The sequence below is a fragment of the Phaseolus vulgaris genome, chromosome 8 (assembly GCF_051622355.1).
Source record: "Phaseolus vulgaris cultivar YP4 chromosome 8, ASM5162235v1, whole genome shotgun sequence".
NCBI lineage: Eukaryota > Viridiplantae > Streptophyta > Magnoliopsida > Fabales > Fabaceae > Phaseolus > Phaseolus vulgaris.
Genome location: NC_143505.1, coordinates 47,557,529 through 47,584,190, shown reverse-complemented (window position 1 = coordinate 47,584,190; position 26,662 = coordinate 47,557,529). Strand labels below are relative to the sequence as shown.

General features: G+C 34.3%; 1 protein-coding gene across 1 annotated transcript; it reads left to right on the top strand.

Moving 5' to 3' along the window:
• Nucleotides 1-17,450: 17,450 nt before the first annotated feature.
• LOC150025623 (uncharacterized) lies at nucleotides 17,451-18,384 on the top strand. Its single transcript, XM_090294137.1, has 2 exons — nucleotides 17,451-18,074; nucleotides 18,334-18,384. The coding sequence occupies exons 1-2, from the start codon at nucleotides 17,451-17,453 to the stop codon at nucleotides 18,382-18,384; spliced, it is 675 nt and encodes a 224-aa protein (XP_090150263.1).
• The last annotated feature ends 8,278 nt before the right edge of the window (nucleotides 18,385-26,662 follow it).

Here is a 26,662-nt window from a genome sequence, read left to right as displayed (position 1 = left end):
ATCTATTAAAATGCTCTTATTTAGTTATAGAATAACCATAGAGAATGTTCTCGACGGTTGACTTCGGTCGGATTAGAGGGTGAGTTCCGCTTGATTTGTCTTTAATGGATGCTCTGAGATGTTGTTGCTTTGTGACAAAAGGGGCTCTATCTGTTGATCACACTCTGACTATCAAGTTTGTGAGAGCATTCAAACTATAAAAAAATTTCAGTCTAAAGTATCCAGAAAGAGCGTACCTTTACCCAGGATCTTAAACCCCTTTTAAAGACATTTCTTCAACAATTTTCATAATCAGAATATTGTTTCAACAACAAGAGTATATTCTCAACAACAAGAATATAATTTCAACAGTAAAACATTCTGTTAACGTGCACCTTTATTTTCGGGTGCTATGCCACATCATTCCTAACCGCTTTTATTTGTATTTAAAAGATATACACTTTAATTAATTCAGTTATTCCTTTTGTTATTTTTACTTTAATGATCTTTTACGTATAGGCTACCAAACATCTGGGTCGACCTTGTAACGTGGCATTGGACCCATACCTACCCAGGCCGAGCTGGGTATAACTTCATCTAACCGAGCTTACTGCGCTTAAGTGCTTGGGCCGAGGACCAAGCACATCTGGCCATTACACAAGTCCCCAGGCTCGAGCTGAGCTCGTCGAGGCAAAAAGGCTTTCCAGTGTTGTGGCTGACATGACGTGTTCTCAGGGGTAGCTGAGGCGCGATTACCGAAGCGCCTCGTGAAAAGACGTCTCACCTTACTAAATGTGGAGCGTACACGTGGCATTTGCATCGGCCGCAAAGGAACGTTGCTGCTTCATTTCCTCTTTCAAATATATGTTCCTTCCTTCTTTCATTTTCATCACGTTGTTTCAAACCTCTTATGCTCTCAAAACCCTTCTGCTTCCAAACCTCCTTCAACACTTCTTTCACCTTCGTGCCACCGCATATTAACGTCGCACCCGGTATTATTTTCTTGCTTAACTCCACTGATAATCATCATGTAGCTTATTGATTGCATTACGAGAAATGTATTTTTGACTTACGCCGATTTCATTTATTCTGCCTATCCTGAATTGTGTTCACATTCCGTTTGTGTTTATGCTTTAGTTACATTGAAAATGGATTATAGTTCCGCATACCCATGGGCTAAGAACGAACTCCTGTTTATGAATTAGGGAGTTAAGGGAATCAGTGGAATTAAGTAAAAAAGACCAAGGCTTAGTAAAAGTTGTAGCTTGTAGGGAGGATGAGCCCATATGTAACGATGAGTTGTCGGACCCTGATGGTCCATTTTGCTTTTTGTATGCTACTTTCTTCAAAAAGATCCTTATCTGTTTACCCCTATCTATCTCTGAAAAGGAACTGTTGACCGAGCTAAATATAACTCCTGCCCAACTACATCCAAATAGTTGGGCATTCATTCGAGCCTTCATAATTCTATGCTCACAGCTCGACATTTTGCCAATTGTGGAAGTCTTCTTATACTTCTTTGAGGCCAAACACTGGGGCTGCCAATTGTGGGTTTCCCTAAATAGTGCCCCTAGGAGAGGCTTACTTACCCTCTCCCAGTCATCTTAAAGAATTTCAAAGGCCGAGTCCTCAAGATCCGAGCTTCGATAGAAGATTCGTCCTTACTAGACGACTTTCCCTTGTATTGGACACCAAACCCTAGATTCCAGAGTGCTCGACACTTGGAAGATTTGTCTCCAAAGGACTAGAGGATTTGCGAGTTTTTGACGAGTTTGAAAGTCGTCTTTGATACTTCAACGATATTGACCAAAGAATACCTTATCGGTTCCCTTAAAACTTACACTGGTACTCCTCCTCTCCTACACTTGACAAAAAAAGCTTATGTCATAGCCATTAATCTGTTTTCTTTTTCGCTTTTACAGATAACATGCTCTCCAACATCAACAAAGCTGAGCTGGCCGAGCTCACTAGAAAGATGAGGGTGACTGCTAGTCTGCCCAAGGAGTCTTTGGCACAAAAAAGGAAAGCTCCTACCGTGATTACTCAGACTCCAACTGACCCAGACAAGCAGACTACTTCAGGGCTTGTCTTCAAAAGGAAAAGACCAGCGACCATTCCCCCTACTTCAGATGGCCGAGCTCCACACCAAGAGGTCATCACCATTCAAGAATGCGAGGCCGAGAGCTCGAGAGAAAAGAGCTGGTGGGACCCTGACTTTGATGTCCCAGCCCATGGTGAAGCCTTCTTCTTGCCCAGTGAGGATAGAGCTAGGCTCATGGTTCATGACGAAGATCACCTTCACCATGATACTCTGAAGCTGTTTGGACAGGCATTTGCCATGGCTTGCCTGGTCAATGCTAAAGCAAAAGATCAAAAATCGGTCGAGGGCCAAAGAGTTAAGGAGAACATGGAGCTCCACAAGGAGGTAGAATGCTTCCAGGCTGAGATCAACCGCTTGAGTGGGTTGCACCAAGAAGCCGAGTGACTCTGAGCAAAGAAGACCCAAGAGGCATCGAGCTTAGCTAAAGAGAGAAACAAGCTTTTGAATGAAGCTAAAAAGCAAAATAAAGAGGTGACTCGCAAAAGGGAAGACCTCATCAAAGCCATCGATTCCTTCAAGCAAGATGTTGCTCAATCCTACCTCGTAGGATTTGAAGCTGCTTTGGAGCGAGCTTCGGCTGTTCATCCCACCATGGATCTTTCAGAACTTGACCCGAGTAAAATCGTGGTTGACGGTCAGCTAAGGGGATATTAGTTCAAACTCTTTATGGACTGTAATATTTATTTGGTTGCCGAACTTATTTCACACTTTGAACCTTTTGCTCATATCTATTTAGCGCTTTTAAATTCTTGGATGCATACTGTTATTGGATTTAAAAGGGTTTATTTACATCACTACAACACATGCACCAACGCTTTACCAATTAACGCATCCTTTCCACCCTAACATAGCATAGTTAACATAACATGGTCTTGCTAACTTAGGTGAAACTAAGTGTAGAGAGTAATATAATATTACTCTTTATAGAAAATCTAACCTTTGATGAATGGCATCTCCGTGGTTAAGACAACCTTTCGCTTCAACTTAATTTCATGAGCAACCAAGGCCTTCATGTTAGGCTATCTTACAGTATGAATACTACATTTATTCCATGATGTCTTACCTCGCAGGGTGCCTACTCAGATAGTTGAACCTACTCCGAGCTCGAAAGTCTTATCATGCGTTATCTCGAATGATTCACCTGTTTAACTTATCGCAAGGAGCCTATACTCGGGTATTCGTGCTTACATCGAGCTAGGTTGTCTTACCTTGTACCACATCAAATAACTCATCAATTAATTCATCTCATAAGGCACCTATACTCGGGTAATTGTACTTACACCGAGCTAGGTCGTCTTACCATGCACTAAATCAAATAACTTATCAAATAAACTCATTTCACAGGGCGTCTATACCCGGATGACTCTATCCATTCTGAGTTAGGTCATCTTATCGTGTACCATCTACGCTACTCGATTCAAGCTAACTTATTTCATACATCATCTTCCAAGAACAAAATTATTACCAGGTGACCTCGTTAAAAGACCCTTTCCGAGGGAAAACGAGCATCATCTCAAACAGCATAATGTTTAAAAGAAAAGAATAAAAATCTAAATGTCTTAACTGAAATAAAACTTGAGATTTGTCGCGTTCCACGTTCGTGGGATGGCTCCTCCCTCCAGGGTTTCTAGCTTATATGCGTCGTTTCCTAGTACCTTGACTACGCGGAACGGGTTAGTCCACTTTGGAGACACTTGTTCTCAATCTAGTAGGGGTGGGCCTTCCGCATCACCAAGTTGACAACCTTGAATTGTCAAGGTTTCGTCTTGGTCTTGTGCCTTAATTCCACCATTTTAAGGATTTCGAGTTTATGCGGGCGCGATCACGTACCTCATCCAACATGTCTAGATTCACCTTTCTTCCTTTGTTGGATTCTTCAACAACAAAATTTTGGAACCTAGGAGAACTCTCTTGTATTTCTATTGGTATCATGGCATCTGACCCATATACCAAATTGAATGGCGTCTCCTTCGTTGTTTATTGTGGGGTGGTGTGATAAGAACACAAAATTCTTGGAATTTCTTCTGACCAATCTCCCTTTGCCTTTTCCAATCTCTTGTCCAGTCCTCTCAGAAGGACCCTATTGGCCAACTTGGCCTGCCCATTCGTTTGTAGGCATTCTACCGAGACGAATAGCTGCTTTATTCCAAGCTATGTGCACAATTTTCCCAATTGTTGGCTAGCAAATTGGGTTTCATTGTCTAATATTAAATGCATCAGAATCCTAAAGCGACACACAATATTCTTCCATAGAAAATGGTAGACTTTGTGAGCAGTTATTTGCGCAACAGGCTCAACTTCAATCCACTTGGTAAAGTACTCGATGGTGGCAATGAGGTACTTCATCTGACGTATGATCAGAGGGAAAGGGCCCAAAATGTCTATTCCCCACGTATGGAAAGGCCATGGGCTATAAATTGATCGCAGCTCCTCAGCTGGTGCATGACACCAATCAGCGTGTTTCTGACATTGCTCACAGCGCTGGACATATCTCCTGCAATCTTCTTTCATAGACGACCAATAGTACCCTGCTTGGATGACTTTCAACGAGAGAGCTTGTCCACCTATGTGGTTGCCACAAAGACCCTCGTGAAGCTCGACCGTTATGCGAGTCCATTGGTCTCCACTTACACAGGTGAGGAGTGGGTGAGTGTGACCATGACGAAATAGGTTCTTGTCTACCAGGGTATACCAACCCGGTTCCTCTTGACAATCTTGTCCTCTGCAGGCTCGGTAGGAAGTAATCCATCAGCAAGATAACGCTTATAAGGTGCTACCCAAGTTTCTGCGGTACTAATCTACAAAACCTCAAAAGATTCATCTTCAGGTAGCTCATGAATGGTTGTTCTCGGGAATTTAAGAGTTTCTTGAATCATCGATCGATGCTTTCTCCTCTTCTCTAAGATGATCTTTAAGACCTCCTGATGGTCGACCTCAAACAACCCTTCTACAGTTGTCCTGGGCGATTTCAGGGTCTCCTGGATTACTCACCTCTGCCGACCTCCTTTCCTTTCCCCGAGCTAAATAGCTTAGACAACAGGTTTGCTCGAGAGTTTTGTTCTCTGGGAACATGAACAAGATCGAATGCAGAGAAAGTCGTTCTTAAGGTCCTTACATACATGAGGTATGAGGCTAGTTGTGGGCCCCTTGGCCTGATACTCGCTTGTGACTTTCCCGATTACGAGCAATGAGTCACTTTTTACCAACAAGCTCTGAGCTCCTAATTCCTTGGCTAACAACATCCCTGCTATCAAGACCTCATACTCGGCTTGATTGTTGCTCGCCTTAAACAGAAACCTGAGGGCTTGTTCGATTAAGAACCCGTTTGGTCTTTCTAGAATGACCCCAGCTCCGCTCTCTTGTTAGTTGGAAAACCCATCAATCGAAAGGACCCATTGAAAATCGTTAGGGTCAGGCTGGGAGTCCTTGGATGAAAGCTCTACCATAAATTTGCACACATCTGGCCTTTGATTGGCCCTCACGGTTCATACTGTATGTTGAACTCGGACAACTCAACCACCCAACGGACCATCCGACCTGCAATTTCGGGGTTTGGAAAACATTATGGATGGGCAGGTCGATCATTACAATCACAGTGAAGCTTTGAAAGTAATGGCGAATTCGTCGAGCTGTGAACACTATAGCTAGGGCAACTTTCTCAATAGCTTGATACCGAGTCTCTGGTCCCTATAGCACCTTGCTTACGAAATAGACCGGCTTCTGGATCTTATCCTGATCTTGCAAAATGACCGAGTTGATAGCTCAATTTGTTATCGAAAAATAGAGACAAAAAGGGGTTCCCAGGATTGATTTACCGAGAACGAGGGGACTAGCCAGATATTCCTTTAACTTGGCGAAGGCTTCTTCGCATTCTCTAGTCCATGCAAAACAGTTGTTTTCCTTAAGACATTGGAAATAAGGATACCCTTTTATCTCCATTGACTGACAAGAAACGAGATAGGGGCGACCATGCACCCGGTTAACTGTTGCACTTCCTTCACATTGGTTGGGCTTCTCATCTTTTTGATCTTTGTGCATTTGTCAGGGTTTGCCTCTATACCTCTTTTGATGGAAAAACAATTTCCATCATCTTTCAATTAGCAAGAAATAAAGAAATTTCCCTGCTTCTACCCCAAACACGCATTTATCAAGATTAAGTTTTAGATTGTACCTCGCTATAGTTGCGAATAGCTCTTCTAGGTCGGTAACATGTTGGTATTCCCTTTCTGACATGACGATCATATCATCCACATATGCTTGAACGTTGCATTTGAGCATTGGTGAGAGGATTCGATCCATGAGCCTTTGATAGGTCCCCCCAACGTTTTTCAAGCCAAAGGGCATGACCTTATAGCAGTAATTGGCGACCTCAGCCGTAAAAGTTGTCTTACTCTCATCCTTCGAGTGCATACGAATCTGATTATACCCCAAAAATTCATCTAGAAAACTTAACAAACAACATCCTGAGGCGCTGTCAACCAAGGATTCTATGCTCAATAGAGGGTAAGAATCCTTAGGACAGGCCTGATTTAATCAGTGAAGTTAACACACATCCTTCACTCCCCATTTTCCTTTTTCACCAATACAACATTCGCCAGCCACTCAGGGTATTTGATCTCCCTGATGTGGCCGATAGCAAAGAGTTTCTGAGTTTCTTATCAGATAACAAGGTGTTTCTCTTCATTGAATTTCCTTCATCTCTGAACCACGGGTTTGAATTTTTCATCCATGGTAAGTCGGTGGCAGAAAAAAATCTAGATATATTCCAGGCATGTCCGCAGACGACCATGCGAAAGCGTTCATATTCTCTGAGATGACATCGACTATTTTGTCCTTTAACTCTTTGCCCAGCGAGGTACCGAGCTTGAATTTCATCCCCTTTATCTCCCTCTCCTAGACCTCTCCAACAGGCCCAGGCTATCTTTCATCATTGATGTCTGCCTCGACTATTCATCCAAGCTCTCCTGCCTGGATGGTGGTGACTGCGTAGGTTCCCTTCCAATTTTTTAGATTACTCTCGTAACACTTTCGGGCCATCCTCTGGTCAGCCTTTATTGTAATTATTCCTCCTTCTGACGAGGGCAACTTCATCTTCATGTGAGTGGTTGAGGCTACTGCACCCAACCTATTCAAGGAAGGTCGCTCCAAAAGCAGGTTGTAAGCTGAAGATGCATTGACGACAATTCTTCTTTAAATATTATTTGTTTAAAATAAATGTTTGAAGGTTAAATATGCATTAAATGCTACATCTCTTCTTTAATGCTACATCTCTTCTTTATACAACTCTCTGATACATGTTATCACTTGTTAGACGTTAATTAGATAAATTTTTCCTAAAATGGAGAAAAGCAAGGACCAAAATAGATGTCTTGACACATTAGGGAATAAGCATGTTCTTCAAAATATATTGGTGTTGGCACTTCAAAAGGGAAATCCTCTTGAAAGAATGAAAAAGTGAACATTCACCACATAGAATAAGCATTTAAACATTTGACATGTACCATGAATACACTAGTACAAAAATGTACATTAACGACGGTTAAAAAGAACATATAAAGACGGTTCCAGAATCTTCGTTATTACGGGTGTCGGTATAAATAAGCCACTTATAACGACGGTTGGAGAACCGTCGTTATATATATCATTTATAAAGACAGTTCTTCAATCGTCGTTACATATACTGTAAATAAATTTTTTTTTAAATATGTTTGAAGACGATTCCTTTGGAAACTGTCGTTGTAAGTATGTTTCCTTTTTTTTTAAAAAATATTATTTTTAAAGATGGTTCCAGGTGGAACCGTCGTAAAAAATCTTTTATTTTATATATATACAACTCAAACCTGCATAAAATATTCAATTTCTAGAAAATAAAAACATTTAAAATCATAATTTAAATATGGAAAATACATACAACAAATTATAATATTCTACAAAAAGTTTTGATAATATATAAAAAAAGTTCTATCTCATTCTATTAATTTATCTATCCTAAGGTGTTATACATGGTTACAAAATACTTTGACCATGTTGTCCTGACGTACTCCAATGCTTCCGAACCTAGCGACTGTTGGTCATTGAAAAATTGTGACATTTGAATTATTTTTGAATTAGTGCATGAATAATAAACCCCGAATTTTAAAGTGTTTTTTGTATTGAGGTATTTACCTGATCCCAACATCTATCAATTGTAGCTCGCACAATAGTCGACATCCACTGCATAACATAATAACCGCACTCATAACTTTCAGATTGCCTATTGGATTGCATTTGAAAATAAATATATTAAATGAATGAATGAGACACATTAAATTGAGTGAACATATATACTTTAAATAGCTTAAGGTACATCCAAGTGAGTTTTTGTGCATTTGCACTTCCCCTCCCACTCAACATGTTATATCCAGAGTAAGCACTGAAATAAGATGTCATGTTAGAATACATAACATTATATAATATATAAGTAATAATAAATGTTAAATGAAATTGTCGTACCTATCTATAATGTGTTTAAAATAGGGGGGGGGGGGTATGCAAGGAGAAAAACCATGCAGCGGTATGATCTTGAACATATATAATCAATAGTTGTCAATGACGCCTATATAACAAATCAGTTAGTTTCTCTTATTTCAATAATTTAGTATAACTTATTTAATAAATATGAACTTACTCGTGGATGTATGGAGCAGAATAAATTTGTTTTCCTCCATTCTTTAAGGCAATGGTGATGTATGTTTGTGTTTCTGACTTCTTGTTTCCAAGTGATTGAATGAGTTGAGGGTCTAAAAACCAATATATATTTGGTTTCCCTCATTGAAGCATAATCCACAAATATACCTAAATTTCAATAAGTTAGTACTAATCCAACTCTGATCCATAGAACTAATAAAGTAAGAAAATCTAAATCAAAATTGGGGAAAGTCGAACACTCCCAGACTCGGAATCAACGTATTCCATATAATCAAATGTACTATTTAATTCATTATAAAACTAAATCAAAATTGCCGAAGGTCAGACACCTCCAGACTCAAAATCACGACGTTCAATATGTAAAAAAAAAATCTAATCATTGAAAACTAAATCAAAATTTTCGAAGGTCGAACACCTTCAGACTCAAAATCAGGACATTCAATATATGTAATCATTAAAAACTAAATTCAAAATGTCGAAGGTCGGACACCCTTGGTCTCAGAATCAGTAGGTTCCATATATAAAAACAATATCCAACTCAGAACAAACACGTTCAAAATATAGTAAATAAAATTTAATATATTATTAAATAATAAATTAAAACATATTAACCTAAAAAGTGGAACGAATCTAAAATGCGAAGAAGCTCGCGCGTATGCGCGGGAACTTTGTTAAGAAGCTGATGTGAGTTGATTTTAAGATAGATCATTAGGTGAAACTTTTATATTTATGGTTAAGGTTTTAAGACAATTAAAAAGTGTCTTTCATAACTTAACCAAGTGGTTAAGTAGATGTGAATGTTCATTTCACAAAGGCAAAAGGAAAACACAATTATATGGTGAATATGATGCCAAATATGGTGCGGAATTGAACAAGCAACATAAGCACAAAAGAATGGACCGAATGGAGTTTAAAGAGACAAAACTAAGAACATGTTTATGATATAATGGAACGGAAATGGATAAATGGAAGAGATGATGAAAGAAGAACTTAGGAATGGTGAAGCAAGGATGAATCACGCCACTTGATGGGATGGAATCACCAAGATGAGTGAAAGGAGGCCACCACTTGAGAGTTATATCTCACAAGATAAGACCAAATTAGGAGGAGACTCACTCACTCATAACTCACACAAAAATTGTGCAGAATTTATGTACTATAATTTCAACTTGTAAAATACACTAGTTAGGCCTCCTATTTATAGGTGAAGGAGCCTTGGAGAATAAGCTAAAGGGGTAGGATAGGAAAAGGGAAAAAAATGGGCAGCCTTAGGGTTTGACTAAGTCAATCCCGCATCCTAGGCTTGTCCTTCTAGAAACTAGGTCAAAATGCCTTCAAATGGGCTAGGAACAAGCTAAAATGCTACCCACACCCCCTATTATACTAAAGATACCTTATTCTAGCCTATATTTGCTATTTGGACCCCCAAAATGAGCCCAATTATTTACAACATATTTCTAAACATTTAAGAAGACTAGCAAGACGAACTTTAGGTACTCTGGTTTATAGCTTCTTCTTCTGTTGATGCTTTCTCAAGGTTTGGTAGGGCCCGACTTTGTAAACCGAGATGACTGACCCTTTTGGAAGTTCTTGTTGTGTCCTTAGTCATCTGTCAGTTTGTATCAGAAGCGGGATAAGGAAGAGATGTTTGTGATGAGGGAGAGCACTGACGAAGGTCTTCGGAACGCGAAAATGGACAGCGGGAGGCGCGACACGGTGGTAGTCGCGGTGTGGGGCTTCTGCGGCGCGGTGGCATCGTTAGTGGGGTGTGGTGCTCGTGTGAAGCGATGGTCGTGGTGAAGCAACATGTTGGTCGGAGCGTCACTAGTTGCGACAACCGAGCTCACGGAGAAGACGATAGGCACAACAACATGTGGAATGGGGGCACAACGTCGTGGCGGCGGTGAGTGAAGAGGGCGACACTGGTCGGGGCGGCAAGCTCGCGGTGGCGCTGGCTTACGGAGAAGAGGAGTGGCGTGACAACGAGTGGAATGGCAGCGCAATGTCGTGGCGGCGGTGAGTGAGGAGGGCAACACAATGTCGGTGGCAGCAGCGTGTGAGGAGACCGACAACTATGGGTTAGGAGAGAAGTGAGAGGGAAAGAGTGTAGTGGTGGTGAGTGAGTGAAAATGAATAGGGAAAATGAGAGATGAAATGAGTGAGGGAAAGAAGAGTGTTGGGCGTGCGAGATTGCTTTTTGTGCCCATTTTTCACGATGGTTTCATAAAGAACTGTCGATGTTTCTCACTGCAACCTACGTATAACGACATTTCCATAGAGAATCGTCTTTAAAAATGTCAAAAATTTGAAAAAAACTATGAAACTGCCATTCACGTTGCTTATGACGGCACTTAATCAAAACAAACTGAGGATCTCTTAATTCTATTCTAACAATATTTTATATCATTTATATTTACTAACTAATTTACAAAACACTTCTAATGAAGCTATCAAATAAGCCAACTGTTGGAGATCCCACATCGACTAGAGATTAGAGCCTTTCATTGTATATAAGTGGGTGCAAACCTCACCTTATAGAGCCGGTTTTATGGGGTTGAGTTAGGCTTAAAGTCCATTTCGTAATATGGTATCAAAGCCATTTCGAGTCTATCCTAGCGAGTGTTTGTGTTGGGCCTATCGTGCCACCCGCTATCGGGCCGCTATCGGACCACCCAAAATATATAGTCTCACGCACGAGTTGGCAGTCTCGGCGTGAGGGGGTGTGTTGGAGATTCCACATCGACTAGAGATTAGAGCCTTTCATTGTATATAAGTGGGTGCAAACCTCACCTTATAGAGCCGGTTTTATGGGGTTGAGTTAGGCTTAAAGTCCACTTCGTAATACCAACTTGTAAACTTGGAACTTATAAACTAATAACTAACTTATAAACTAGAAACTGCGAAATAAGTTATCAACTAGCTCTGAAAAACATACTCTAAATCTACTAACTCTTTATTAAAAATTTTCTACGAATAATCTGTTTACTTGTTTTCTTCTTTTAATTTTTAGTTTCTTAATATACTGACTTCATTTAAATTCTAAATAATTTATGTTAGTAACCTACTTAAAGAAAGTAAAATTCTACTAATTTTTCTTCATACACAAAACATAAATTTAAAACTTTCATTCTACAGAACGAAGTATGTGTTTTTATTGAAAAGAGAAACGAAAGAAATAAATTTTCACAAATCTATATATCTAATATCAACCATATAAATGAAGAAACTTTTGTGTATACCAATAACCAATTTATAACTTGTCCTAAAACTTGTCCTAAAAGATTACATTAAATATGTTTAGTGACATAAATTTCAGTCAAGTTAGGATCTACTTCTTTGAATTTCAAATTTATATTTTTAGTTATTGTAATTTGAAAACTTTTATTCTAGCTTTGAAAATGATTTGTTTATAATCAACTCATATTTCAAAAAGATTAAATATGTATTTAACAACAAAAGATAGACCTTTATACATAAATTTTAAAAAGTGAAATTTAATATAAACTTCACACAGTTAGTGCGTAACATAAATTTTACATTTATACTTATATACTATAATTAAATATATTTTAGTTTACGTTTTCCAACAAATGGTATAAGATTATATTTTTTATTTGAGTATCAAGAATAAAAAAGTATGCTAAAGAGAAGAAATTAAAGGTTTATGTTTCTTTCATAAATTACACATCGATAACTGTTTTTTCGAATGTGACATGTCTTTTACAAACTGACAACTACAATAATATATTTATATGTATGGCGTTTATTGTGTGCAAGAAGTTACCACCACATACATCTAAAGATCCAAGAAGTGAACATATATGGTATCCATGGATGATAACAAGAAGTGACCCAAGAAACTTTATGGGGACATAAGTTTTGTCCATGACTATGCCGGTGGGAAACATCATTATTATCAGATTCTCTCTCTTTCTAGACCCTATTAACACCAGCTCTCCACTACAGTCAAATTACATCATTTCTGTTTTTTTCCCAGTGTTGGTCACATAAATAAAATAATTTAATTTCCACTCTCAACAAAAAAAAATATAAATCCACACCCATGGAATAAAGAAGAAAGAAGTTGAAATGTTGATATTTGTATGATTATGAACTAATGAAAAATGAAAGTGTTCTCATTCAAAATGACTCCGAGAAAGAAAATAATTTAATTTTCACTCTCAACAAAAAAAAATATAAATCCACATCCATGGAATAAAGAAGAAAAAAGTTGAAATGTTGATATTTTTATATGATTATGAACTAATGAAAAATGAAAGGGTTCTCGTTCAAAATGACTCCGAGAAAGAAAATAATTTAATTTCCACTCTCAAAAAAAAAATTAAATCCACACCCATGGAATAAAGAAGAAAGAAGTTGAAATGTTGATATTTGTATGATTATGAACTAATGAAAAATGAAAGGGTTCTCGTTCAAAATGACTCCGAAAAAGAAAATAATTTAATTTCCACTCTCAACAAAAAAATTTAAATCCACACCCATGGAATAAGAAGAAAGAAGTTGAAATGTTGTTATTTGATGATTATGAACTAATGAAAAATGAAAATGTTCTCGTTCAAAATGACTCTATTGAATGAATAATTTACTTATTTGTTTTGGTACACGCTTTTTCTTCTATTATTTAGCCATATTTGATAAATTTTTCATTTCTCAGTTTCTTTTTCTCTTCTTTCTTCAATTTTTTTTTCAAGTCGAGAAGATATTTATTAAAAATATTTTGATTTTTGAGTGAATATTCAATATTTAATGTAATAAATTATAATAATAATAATAATATAATAATAATAATTATATGTTTGTGATGACCTGGTTGTTTTTGGAGTGATATTAACAATAAATTCTTACAACTTAACTTTATTAATCATCTTTTAAATTAGTTGCATTTTGAACATATTATTTCTTTCATATACCAAGACAATAATTTTGAGTTATGTAGAATGTATTATTTTTGTTCTTTATGTCTCTGGTGGGCACTTGAGAATCTATGTAATTTAGAATACATATGACTTGGCTTAGCTAATTATTGTGCAGAAAGTGATTAGTTTGATGTATGGAGTATTGGCTCTCGCCCTCATTGAGCTGGATGTAACTGGGAGTTTTAAAGCTTTGAAACCACTGGACCACCATGAGAGGGAGAGAGACGAAGTGAGAAAGGGACAGGATCCCTGATTATCTCAACCAGTTGCCCTTTCGTGTACTTTCCAATGATTGTAATCAGAACTATACTCGGATTAACACATCATCAATGTTCATAGGTTAAGCTTAGTAATTTTTGTCTAATTAATAAATATATAAAGGAAGGAAATACTAACCCTACCAATTATTTTTAAAAAATCTTCATTTCCATCATTAACTCTTTTAAAACTAATAATTTTAAGAAATTACTAATCTTAACAAGGTGTTTTCTCACAATCTTGTTCTATTTTTCTCTTTCACTGCTTCTGTTCATCTGAAAATCTTTTGTGATAGTGATTGGGATACCTGTAGTGATTCAAGACAATCAATGACTGGTTTTAATGTGTATCTTGGGAATTCTCTCATATCTTGGAAATCAAAGAAGCAAGTAACAATATCAAATAATTCTTGTGAAACTGAATACATGAGCAATGACCACCGTTACATATGAAATTCAATGACTAACTTATCTTCTTCAAGATTTCAAAGTTCCTTTTGAGCAACCATCTCTTTTATACTGTGACAATTACTCAGCAAGATACATTGCAACAAATCCAATGTTTCACGAGCGTACAAAACATATAAAAATATATTGTCACGTGGTTCGGGAAAAATTAAAGAAGGGGTCTCATCCATTTGCTTTCCATTTCCACCAGAGAGCAACTGACTGATATTTATATCAAAGCTTTAAGAATATTTGTTACAAGTTGGATCTCATCAATATTTGCTCCCCAGCTTGTGGCGGGGTATTAAAGGATACGAATATTAATTGGGTGTCTTTTATAATTATCAATTGTTTCTCTTTATAGAGGAGAATAATTTGGGTGTCTTTTCTAATTATCAGTTGTTTCTATAGAGGTGAATAACCTTTATTTTGTCTTTGAGTGTGTTATGATTCTAGTATTTAATATTTAATTATTGATTATTTTTCTCTTTAGTTAAACACCTAGAATGAGTGTAATACTTGTATATATTCAGACCATTTATTTTGATTTCAATAACAAGAAAAGAGAAATATTCATTCTCATATCTTTTACCTTCCTTCTACTCTTTTGCTCATCTTTTGTTCTCTTTTATTCATCTTTGTTTCGTAATATGGTATCAGAGTTATTTCGAGTTTATCCTAACGAGTGTTTGTTGGGCTTATCAGGTCACCTGCTATCGGGTCATTATCAGACCACCCATAATATGACCCATAATATGTTATCCCACGCACAAACTGTCTTTCTCGGCGTGAGGGGGTGTGTTGGAGATCCCACGTCGACTAAAAATTAGGACATTTCATTGTATGAGGTTGAGTTAAGCTTAAAATCCACTTTGTAATATCCTTCCTCCATATTGAATACTAGTGTTCTAATTCAAGTTCAGAATGTCTCCTGTCTTGCTATTCTGCTACGATCTTATTTTGTGTTGACTTTGGATGTTTTCAATTGTATGTTTAGGATCTAAAGAGAGGATATACATACAAAAGTTATTTTAATATTTAAGTTTTTTATTCAAGTATATTTAAGAGTACTAAATATTGTGAAATATATTTTTTATCGGTTTAATATTAATTTATTTATATAGTTGTAATGGTTTAGATCGGTATGGATAAGGTGTTTAAGCTCGTATTAACATAACAACGACGATTTAATATATTTGATACATAATCATTTGTTACTTTAAATATTTTTATGTGTCCGCCAGTGCCTCTTAAATTACCTCGGCCTAAAAGTCTGACAATTAACCAACCTTGTTGTTTATTATTTTCTCAATCTTATATAAAAAATTTGGAGTAAACTAACCTTGTTTGTATAGAAAATTGTGAGTTGTAAGATATTTAAATGATTGTGATTTTAAATTGTTTTATTTTTCAAGTATTTTATTTAAATTTTTTAATAAAATATTTTATTTTTTACGAAATATAAAAACATATTTAAATATTAAACAATTTTAATATTTTAAAATATTCATGTTGATGATATCTTTTAATTTTGATTGGTGTTATTTTTTAATTAAAAATTATGAAAAAATAATAATTTTTTTGATAATTTTTTTGTTTTGGTTGATATTAATTGGGACTTTTTTAGTTGGTATTAGTCATAATTATTTAGATTAATATTAATTAAGATTATTTTTACGACGTTGTTGGTTGAGTTTTTTTTGCTAACTTTTTTTTATCAATGTCTTTTAAAAAGTTTTTGTAATTGGCATCGGTAAAAAAATAATCTTAGTCGTTGGTCAAAGTTTTCTCAATCAATATTAAAAAATTATTGATAAATAATAATATTGGTGTTAATGATAAAAAAAATCAACAACAATAAATATTGATGAAAAAATTATGACAGACATCCATTAGAACCACTACAAGAAAAGTAACAATTAGCTTCCAAAATCTTGTGTGGGCCAGTAGCGGACGCTACTCTCGTCGGTCAAAATGGGTAAAAGCCCACGCAAGAATCACATTGGACACAAAATGAAGAATTAACTTCCAAATTCTTGCGTGGGCCACTTGCAGATCGTTGGCCAAAATGGCTAAAAGCCCACGCAAGAATGACCTTGGACGCAAAAGGGACGCACAAATGGATTTAATTTATTTTTTTAAGAAAAAATCAGTTTGCATCGGCCGCGGCCCACGCATATGCGTCGGCCACAAAGCCCACGCATATGCGTCCGTAATGGCCCACGCATTTTTTAGGATTTTAAAATTTAAATTTATTTAATGTATAATAAATATTTTAATATTTAATTCTTTATTATATTTATTTTAAAATTATTTCTTTAATATTATAATAAATTATTTAATTTATCAATTTTGAATATAAATTAGTTAAATTAAATAAGTGTTTGATTTAAAATTAATTGAGTAAAAGAAAATATATATTTAAATTATTTAAATGTTATATAAAATATTTTATTATTTCAAAAATTATTTATTTTAAATTTATTTTATTTATATATTGTTATAACTATTTTATTTTTGAAATTATGATATAAATTAGTTAAATTACATTTATTAAATTGATGAAGTGTTTAATTTTAAAATTATTTAAAAGAATTTATCTTAAAAAGTTTATAAAGATTTGAAAACATATAGAAAAATAATAATTAATTAAAAAATAGTAAAAATAAATAAAAATAAAATGCGTATTTAAATTTTGTAAATATTATATAAAATATACATAAATTTAAGAATATAAATTCAAGATGAAGTAATTAATTAATGCAAATGGTAATGAATGTATTTAAAAATAGAGAATAAATTTGATCTAAAAATGTTTTATTTAGTTTGAGAAAAAAAAAGTTAGATAAAACTTTTGATTAGTAACTTAAATAAATTTAAATGTTATATGTGTGCAATGGATGAATGAATTAGGATTTTTGTTTTGATATCCATTATATTTTTGAAGATGTTATTTCTCATAAATGAATCATAAGATCATCTTAATGAATTAGCAAAAATGTATATGATACAAAATATTAAGATTAAGTGCGTGAGGTAGGTATGTGGGAAGGGTCTGAATGGAAATGGAATCTAAGGTGGAGGCGTGCCAGGTTCGAGTGGGAATCGGTGATGGAAATGGATCTTGCAGTGTATATCTTCAGGATTACTATGAAAAAGGAAGAGCAAGACTCTAGGGTGTGGGGGAATATCAAACAGGGGTGCTTTTCTGTGAAATCAGCTTATGCGACTTTAGCCAAGAGAGGTAGTGGTCGTACTGTTGAAGTTTCCCAATTGCTGTGGAAGGCTAAGGCCTTTCCCAATGTCTTGACTACCGCATGGATGGCCTTGCTGGATAAACTACCAACTAGAGAATGCTTGAGTAGGAGAGGAGTAACGCTGGATTCCACCCTTTGTGTGCTTTGCCAAATCAAGGTCGAATCTTGTCAACACCTCTTTATGGAGTGTGATGTGGTTGTGCGAGTGTGGGAGTTATGTTATAGGTGGATTGGCATCTTATCTGCTAAGCATAGTGTGTTGAACAACCACTTTGAAAGCTTCTGTCTGGTTCAGTTTAGCAAAAAGCAAAATATGGTTTGGAAAGGAATTTGGGCAGCTCTTGTACGATGCATTTGGGAACATAGGAATGTGGTTGTCTTCAAACAAAGTGTAGTAGACGCAGAAGAGGTATTACAACAAGCACAGCTCAAATCGTGGCTTTGGATGAAGAATAAAGCTCACAGGTTTAACTACTCCTTCACAGATTGGATCTTAAATCCAATGCTTTGTATCAAGAGTTATAAATAATAGGGATCCTAAGATAAGGGGTCGGTGAACAATCTGATGGCTGCTGGTTTGCCCTGTGCCGGGAGGCTTGTATCTGGTTTCTTCTAAAAAAGGGTTGTCCTTATCACTGTTGTTCTGGTATACATATTCTTGGCTACAGGTGTGGATTTACAGACTGGACAAAGCTGTGTTGGCTAGGGTTCTTTTGTAGTTACTGTGAAGAAGCGACAAGGCAGTGCTTTTACTTTAGTAGCTTTGGCAGTACGTAAGGAATGAAGGAATAAAAATTCCGTGTTCTTGCAAAGGTTGGGTACTGATAAGGCTGCAAGTGTTAAAGTGGGGTGCTAGCTCCGTTGGATTAGATGGTTAATGGGTCTTGAAGGATGCCACCTAATTGAAGCTATGAACGTGGCAGCGTGGTGAGGTGCAAGAGTGTTAAGGGAGAGTTGATGCATATCACTACCCTGCTGTAGCAACACTGAACCATGCAGGGGCGGTTGTTGGACAGTACCTGAACAGATTCTGGGTTCGTTGTTGTTGATAGATGGCTTATTAGTTTGCTTGTTCACTATGGATGGGGTTTGTGCTGGACACCAGACGTAGAGGATACGAGGTAGGAGCATGGGTATACGAAAGGTGCATATGGTGTGATGCCAATTTTGGGCTGGGCAGGGGTAGAAGGACGACGCAACAATGGGTCCTAAAGGAATGCAGAGGAAAAAGAAAAATTGATACACTGATAATAGTAAGCTAGTTGATTGCATTGGTGCTGGAGTTCTTGATGGTTGGTTTCCAATTGACTGGTTTGAATTTAAAGCAGCAACTGATGAACAGCAGAAGCAGGGAGTTGCTGTTATTTTTGTCTTCATGTGCGAAACAGTGGAATTGGCCGTGAAGATATACCTAGGTGCCTACACTCTAGCGTGGTCACCAGTTGGTTTTGTGAAGTGAACATAAGCAAGAATGTATAGGATGGAATCATTATCCAACAACGAGTACATGAAATCATAGAGGAAGATACTATGAGGGAGCGTGAGGTCTTTCATGCTATTGGTTGTTTTCCTTTTTTAGCTGTTTGATAGAGCCAATCACTAGTGTAAGGCTTCTAGTTTTCTGTAATTATCAGCATTGCATCTTTTCCCTTTGTGGGATGTTCTGTTAAGTGTAAAAGGGTTGGGATACCCCTTTTGTATCCCTTTAATTTATATTCATTCTTTGCTGATCAATAGCAACTTATTCTTAATTGTTAGATTGATACAATATCCAAAGTGTTCTAAAGTTGACTACATGCTCTATAAATGTCATTGTTATAGTTACTGAATGTGATTTCGAAAAGAAATTAATGTTTTCCAACTGAAGCACATAATAATGTAGTAAGTAACGAGATGATACATATGCAATATTCCTTATAAGTGTGTTAATATAGTTTCCCAATATACTAAATAATAGGTCTTTGACATAGTAAATTTAGTAGACTTAGTTTTTAATAAATGTAACATAAATAAGTAAGTTTCGACTGGGTGTGATATAGAATGAACTTAAAATCATGGAATAAAGTTCATGATTACATTTTGGATTATAAGTTATGTACTGGTATGGGCAAGACCGACACTTGGTCTCCTTGACCGAGACCCACCTGGCTGTCCGAGACCTGGAGTACCTGACCGAGACCAATGGGAACCTGGCCGAGACTTGAGAGACTTGACTGAGGTGACCGAGACCTGAGAGACTTGGTCGAGACCATGGAAGGTTGGTCGAGACGAGTGGAATCATCACGGTCGGCCGACCCATACTACCGTTAACACTGAAACTAAGGTCAGTGAAGCTAATCCGTCATTAAGGATAAGGTAATACAACCCTAAGCGAGATCCACTCCACTAATCAGACCCAATAAGGTCAGCCCATTAAAATAATATACATAACACACATTCCAAGAAGAAAGGTACGTCATTTATTACTGTTCACCTACCAGAATACTGATCACCCGCTTCACTGACTTGAGCGTCAGAGTGCCTTCGTAGGTACCCCCTATCGGTGTTCGCCATAGACCGAGAGCCGAGGAAAGAAGCACGAAGATGAGAAGGACCCCAGTCAAGCACCCAACAATCTGCCCGACCGAGGGAAGAAGACGAAGACTTCAATAGTTGTCTAGGTCTCATCTCCCTAGCAGAAAGAAGTTAATAACCGTAGTCCATTTTCAAGGTAAGAGTTGAACTAAGAAGTGCATTGTAAAGGTTGAAAGAGAGTATCATAAGCAATTTGAGAAATATGAGTCATTTCGTGATAGTTATAGAATTAACTTAGAATCATGGAATATAGTTGATTATTAGATTTTGGATTATAAGTTAGAAGGGATTATAAGTTAGATTTAACAACTACACCAAGCAAATTCTTTAGTATTATTATGATTTTAATTATACTTATTATTATTAATAATATTAACAATATTATTAATATTAACAATATTAATAATATTAACAATATTAATTTTAATAATACGAATATAATATTAATAATATGAATATAATATGAATATAATATGAATATAATATTAATAATATGAATATAATATGAATATAATATTAATAATATGAATATAATATGAATATAATATTAATAATATGAATATAATATGAATATAATATGAATATAATATTAATAATATGAATATAATATTAATAATATGAATATAATATTAATAATATGAATATAATATTAATAATATTAATATTAATACTAATAATATTAACAATATGTAAAATAATATTTATAATAATGTTAATAATATTATTAATAATAATGTTAATTATAATATTAATTATAATGTTAATAATAATATTAATAATAATTTTAATAATAATGTTAATAATAATATTAATAATAATGTTAATAATAATGTTTCGAGTGTCGAATCCTATCCTGTGCAGAATGTTTCCAACATTAATAAAAATATAAATAGGTATAAATAATAATTAGTAATAATGAGAAAATTAAAAATAAATTTTTGTAAATTACATACGGAAAAATTCGCAAAATCTGATAATTATGCATCGGATAGGCCCACGCAAAAGTCGCCGCCGCATGTGCGTCTGTTTTTGCGTTCACCCAGATTCTGCATGTTGCGTCCGTTTTGCGTGGGCCAGATGCGTCCAACTTTCTGGCCCACGCTAATTTGTATTTGCTTCCATGCGGAACGGACGATACTCCGACGCATAAGCGTCCGTTTTTTCACTTTTGAGTCCGTTTTTGACCCACGCAAAATGGCTGTTTTCTTGTAGTGAACAATTTAGTTAAGAGGTTGAGAAAACTCCAATTAATATAGAATGAGAAACAATAATGATTTATAACACATTTAAATTGAAAAGTAATACTCCTTACATCAATTAAAAACTTCAACTACGTAAAAAAAATAGATCTCTCAATGTTAGCTAAGAAAACTCTAACTAATTAATGCTGATTGAGAAATAACTTCAACCTATATATTATCTAAAAAATAATTATAATTGATGTTGATTGAAAAAAAACCTCAAGTAATCTAAATTGAAAAAAAAAGTTTGAGATCAAGCAAAGTTGGTTGGAAAATAACTCTAACTTATTCAACAATATAATAACTTCAATGATGTCGACTAAAAAAATAAATATGATCTACTTTACTTTGAAAAAAGACCTTTACCAACATTTGTAAAAAAATGTGTAGATATAACATCCAAATTCTAGTCAAGCTAATAATGTCTTATTTTAGACTTTGATTAAAATTGAGTTGAAGAGAAAATAAAAAATAAAAGAACTAAATTTGAGATTATGATGAATTTTAAATTTTTTATTCTTTTAAGTTAATTTTTTACTTTTAAATAAATCAAATCATTAATATAATTATGAAATTTCAATTTCTTTTGAATTTTTTTACTGTAAAAATAAATTATCTTTTAAAAAAAACTCCTTTCAAACAAATATTAAGGATGCATTTTGTATTCTTTTTTTTATAAAAAGCTTTCATGTTAGGCATTACTATGTTACTTGACATCTTAGCTAGGCTCACACCTCAAGTAACAACAATCATTTGTCATCACATGAAAAAAGTATTATTAAAAAAAAAATACAAAAATATGGCGGGACTAGACCAAAATCCATATGTTAACGAAAACGATACATAGGTAGACTTTACCTATTAATAAAGAATTCTAAGAACATATTAGATGGAAGCCTATTATACCAATGAAACGATTCTCTATGAATAAATCCTAAATTGTCAACTTATTAGCACACGCATTCCCTTCACGAAAAATATGAGTAACCCTAAACCTGATTTTTCCACAGTAATCAAGGCAAGTATTTCATCGATTATGAAGCATCCAAGGAACATTTGTCCTAGCAGTAAACGCAGCACAAACCAAGGCAGAGTCACATTCCAGCCAGACATTAGTAAGTCCCAACTTTTGAGTTTCCTCCAAAGCATATATAACTCCATAAAATTCAACAACCAAAGCAGTTTGAACATCAAGAAACGTAAAGAAAGCTCCAATAAACTCCTCCATACTCCCACGAAAAATACTTCCACAAGTGGCAAGACCTGGATAACCCCTAGCAGCCCCATCAGTGTTAATTTTAACCCAGCCTAGTGAAGGAAACTCCCATCTAACAGGAAGAGGACGAAGAACTTTACTAGTACAAGTATTAATACCAAAAAACTTTCAATGGAACTCTTTATAGTAGATATACCTCATCTTTTTCTATTGCCTCATATAATCACTACAAGAAGAAAGGGTTTTAACGGAGGTTATTTAGCGGAGGTTAATACAACCTTGAGAATTGATTTAATTAACGGAAGTTTTTTAATCTTCGTTAAGTTCTAAAAGTTATTCTAAAACCTCAGCAAAATAGCGAAGGTTTTTTTAACCTTCGTTAAATTTCAAAGGTTTATTTTAAAACCTCGACAAAATAATAGAAGTTTTTTTAACCTTCGTTAAATTCCAAAATTTATATTTTAAAACTCCATCAAAATAAAGGAGGTTTTTTAACCTTCATTAAATTCCAAATGTTTATTTTAAAACATCAGCAAAATAACGGAGGTTTTTTTAACCTTCGTTAAATTTCAAAGGTTTATTGTAGAACCTCCATAAAACACTCCATATTTTTCAAACTCCAATAAATAAATATAACTAAATCTATTTATAAATAAATAATTAAAAACTTCATAGTTTTAATATATTTTATAACTAAATTATCTAAAATTTTGAAAGTGTAACTTTACATTACAAATAAGTTTTCTAAAGTTTCAAAAATTTATTTTAAAAACTCAGCAAAATAACATTAGATAATAAGTATTTCAACCACTAATCTAAGATAATAAAAATTTCAACAATATTTGCATATCTTTTATGATTGATGGTAGTTGGTTTATATAATTTCTAGTTTTTTTTCTACGAACTCACTTCAAAAAATCTTACTTGTATTGTTTTAGCTCTTGATATATGTATATTTTATGTGCAATTTTGGTTTTAGTTATAATTGTTAATATAATTCTCATAATTTTAAAATATTTTAAATTAAGGCCTTTATTTTAAAATACATCTAATAACTAATTCACTGTGAAAGTGAGAAGTAATAAAGTTAATTTCTCCTTGCAATGTTTTTTCAATCTTTAGCCAAGAACGCACATGGCTTTAAAGCCCACATATGACACATAATCCAATTATTTAGGATATATAAAGGAGTGATAAACACTAGTTGTTGTCGAGCTGGGTATCAATGGCTTGTGACCCAAAGTAGGGGCAGTAAAGTGATGGAATAAACAATACTGGAGTAAGAAAAAAATAGTGTATTATTTAGTGTTTCTTCTCCTTAGATATAATAGACATAAGTGTGGTTGAATTGTGATTCCTTGTTAGGACTATCGTTACGGAAATTTTGAAACTCATGAAATTTTACGGAGGTTTTGAAACTCATGAAATTTTACGGAGGTTTTGAAACTCATGGTATTTAGAGGTTTTGAAACTCATGATATTTTACGGAGGTTTTGAAGCTCATGGTATTTTATGAAAGTTTTTAAGGTATTTTAATAAGGATTCTCAAAGACTTTTTCTGAGGTTTAAAACCCCCCAGGGAACTCATTCCCCAAGAATGGTTTAACGAGGGAAATTGCAACTCTGAGTAAATGACTTAATAGAGGTTTTAACTCTGAATAATGTAAAAATAAACCCCATTAAAATCATTTTTTTCTTGAAGTGAATATAACCACAATATTTTTAGTTCTTTAAACAATAATATCAAACCTGATTAATGAACTTAAAAAATATAGAAAAATAATAAAATTAAATATTATTTATAGAAAAATTAAAAGAGAAAATAAAAAATTGAAATAAGAATGTAATATATTTGACATGAGTAATAATATATTGATAACTTTATATTTAAATATATATATCCAAATAATATAGCTTCATTTGACTCGTTAATTATTTATTATATTGTTATAATAAAATTATTAACGAATTGTTTCAATTCAAATTATTATTATTTTATTTGACATAAACTTTCAAGTGTGTACCTATTCTTTTATATTATCTTGAAGATGAATTTACCTCAAAAGGCTGTACCCCTAGGCCACTTGAATTTCAACATAGTGTTGTCTAGAAAAGAAAATTGCGTTTAGGGTTCACATAGTGTCCTAGTCATTATCTAAAAAGGTGGACGTGCTTTAACACGACATTCCTTCAAGCCTATATAACCTATATTGCATGGATAAACTTAAGAAGCAGAAAACACAAGATAAGTGAATTTCCTTTTGTATTGAACCGTATCTTACAAGAAATGAAAGTTAAAAATATTTGTACTCCACAATAAAAGTAATTACCACATTATTGCATATCTTCCATTATGTTTGATTCCTCTCTCTCTCTCTGTCTCTCTATTAAGAAGTAATAGATATCCAAAAATTAAATGCATTTTTGGTTCAGGTTATTGAAGAAAATAAATTTCAGTCAGATTTCTCATTTTTAAATAAATTATATCATAAAAGGGCCACCAAAAGTGCAGTAAAATAATTTCTGATAAATTAACATGAGTTTGATAGAGTTGTTTTTAGAAATGTTTGCTTCTTAAATTTCTCATTATGAAGGTAGTAAAATTAAGTATTTATTTTCAAAATAAAATAAAATAAATTAAGTGTGCACTAAATGTTCATTTAAATTATATTTACTTTACTAATTGAGAAAAACAACTCAACAGGTAGAAAAACAACTCAACAGGGATTGAATTATATTTTTTTAACTTTTTAAATATTTTTGTTTCATAAATGTTAACCGTCTGAGTGAATAGTTGAAAGATGAACTGTCAAAAGTTTTTTTAAGAGATTGTGTCTGATAATAAACGTCAAACATTTTCAAATATTTTTAAGAGATTAGTTACAATTAAATAACATACAATCTAAATAACATACAATCTAAAGAGTTAAAGGACAAAAAAATTTACACTGCTACACTGCTATTTTGTTAACGAAGACAACATCCAATTCTAAATTAATAGATTGAGTTTCACTTGGTAGATTACTAATGCAAGATACAAATGAGTATTATTTGAACCTTAGATATTTCTAACTAAAACTTAATATTATTTGAACCGCAATCACTATTGGCTAAAATTAAGTATTATTTGGAAAACAAACACTCCTGGCTAAACATAGAGTATTATTTGAAACACAGTCGCTCCTAGCTAAACACATATTGGAACATAGTCACTCCTGGCTTCACATGGAGTAATATTTGGAACTCAGTCACCCCTGGCTAACACGAGTATTCTTTGGAACACAACAACTCTGACTAACATGAGTATTCTTTGAAAAGAAACTACTTTTGGCTAAGACTGAGTATACTTTGAAACACAACCACTCTTAGCTAAGATGAAGTATTATTTGGAACACAACCACTTCTGACTAAGACCAATTATTATTTGAAACACAATCATTCCTAGCTAAGACTAAGTATTCTTTGAAACACAATAATTCTTGGCTATGACCAAAAGGTTTACAAGAATGTGAAATAAAAGATAGTAGGTTTTCTCACTAGAAAAATGGGTAGTGTCTTATGAAGTATACAAATGTTAACACTCTTCTAGATTACTAATGAGCAAGATTAGTGTTCTTTCTTGCAACTACAACGCTTGGAAGCTTTAAATAAGGCATTATCTTCTTTTTATTTCAATATTGATTCTTCCATCACCTTACTGTCCCAACTTGGGTCACAAGCCACTATTACCTAACTTGACAATAACTGGTGTTTATCACTATTTTATATATCCTAATTAATTGCATTATCTATCAGATGTGGGCTTCAAAGCCATGTGTGTTCTTTAGAGATTGCAAGAACATATTGCAAGGAGAAATTAACTTTATCATTTCTCACTTTCACAATGAATTAATTGTTAGATGCATTTTGAAATAAAAACCTTTCAAAATTATGAGAATGAAATATTAATAATTATAACAAAAACTA

Bases quoted from the DNA above. Each gene is read 5' to 3' on its own strand.
- LOC150025623 (XM_090294137.1), top strand. From the start codon at position 17,451: ATGTGGGAAGGGTCTGAATGGAAATGGAATCTAAGGTGGAGGCGTGCC. The intron at 18,075-18,333 runs GTATTACAACAA...TCTTGGCTACAG, and splicing joins GTGTAGTAGACGCAGAAGAG to GTGTGGATTTACAGACTGGA.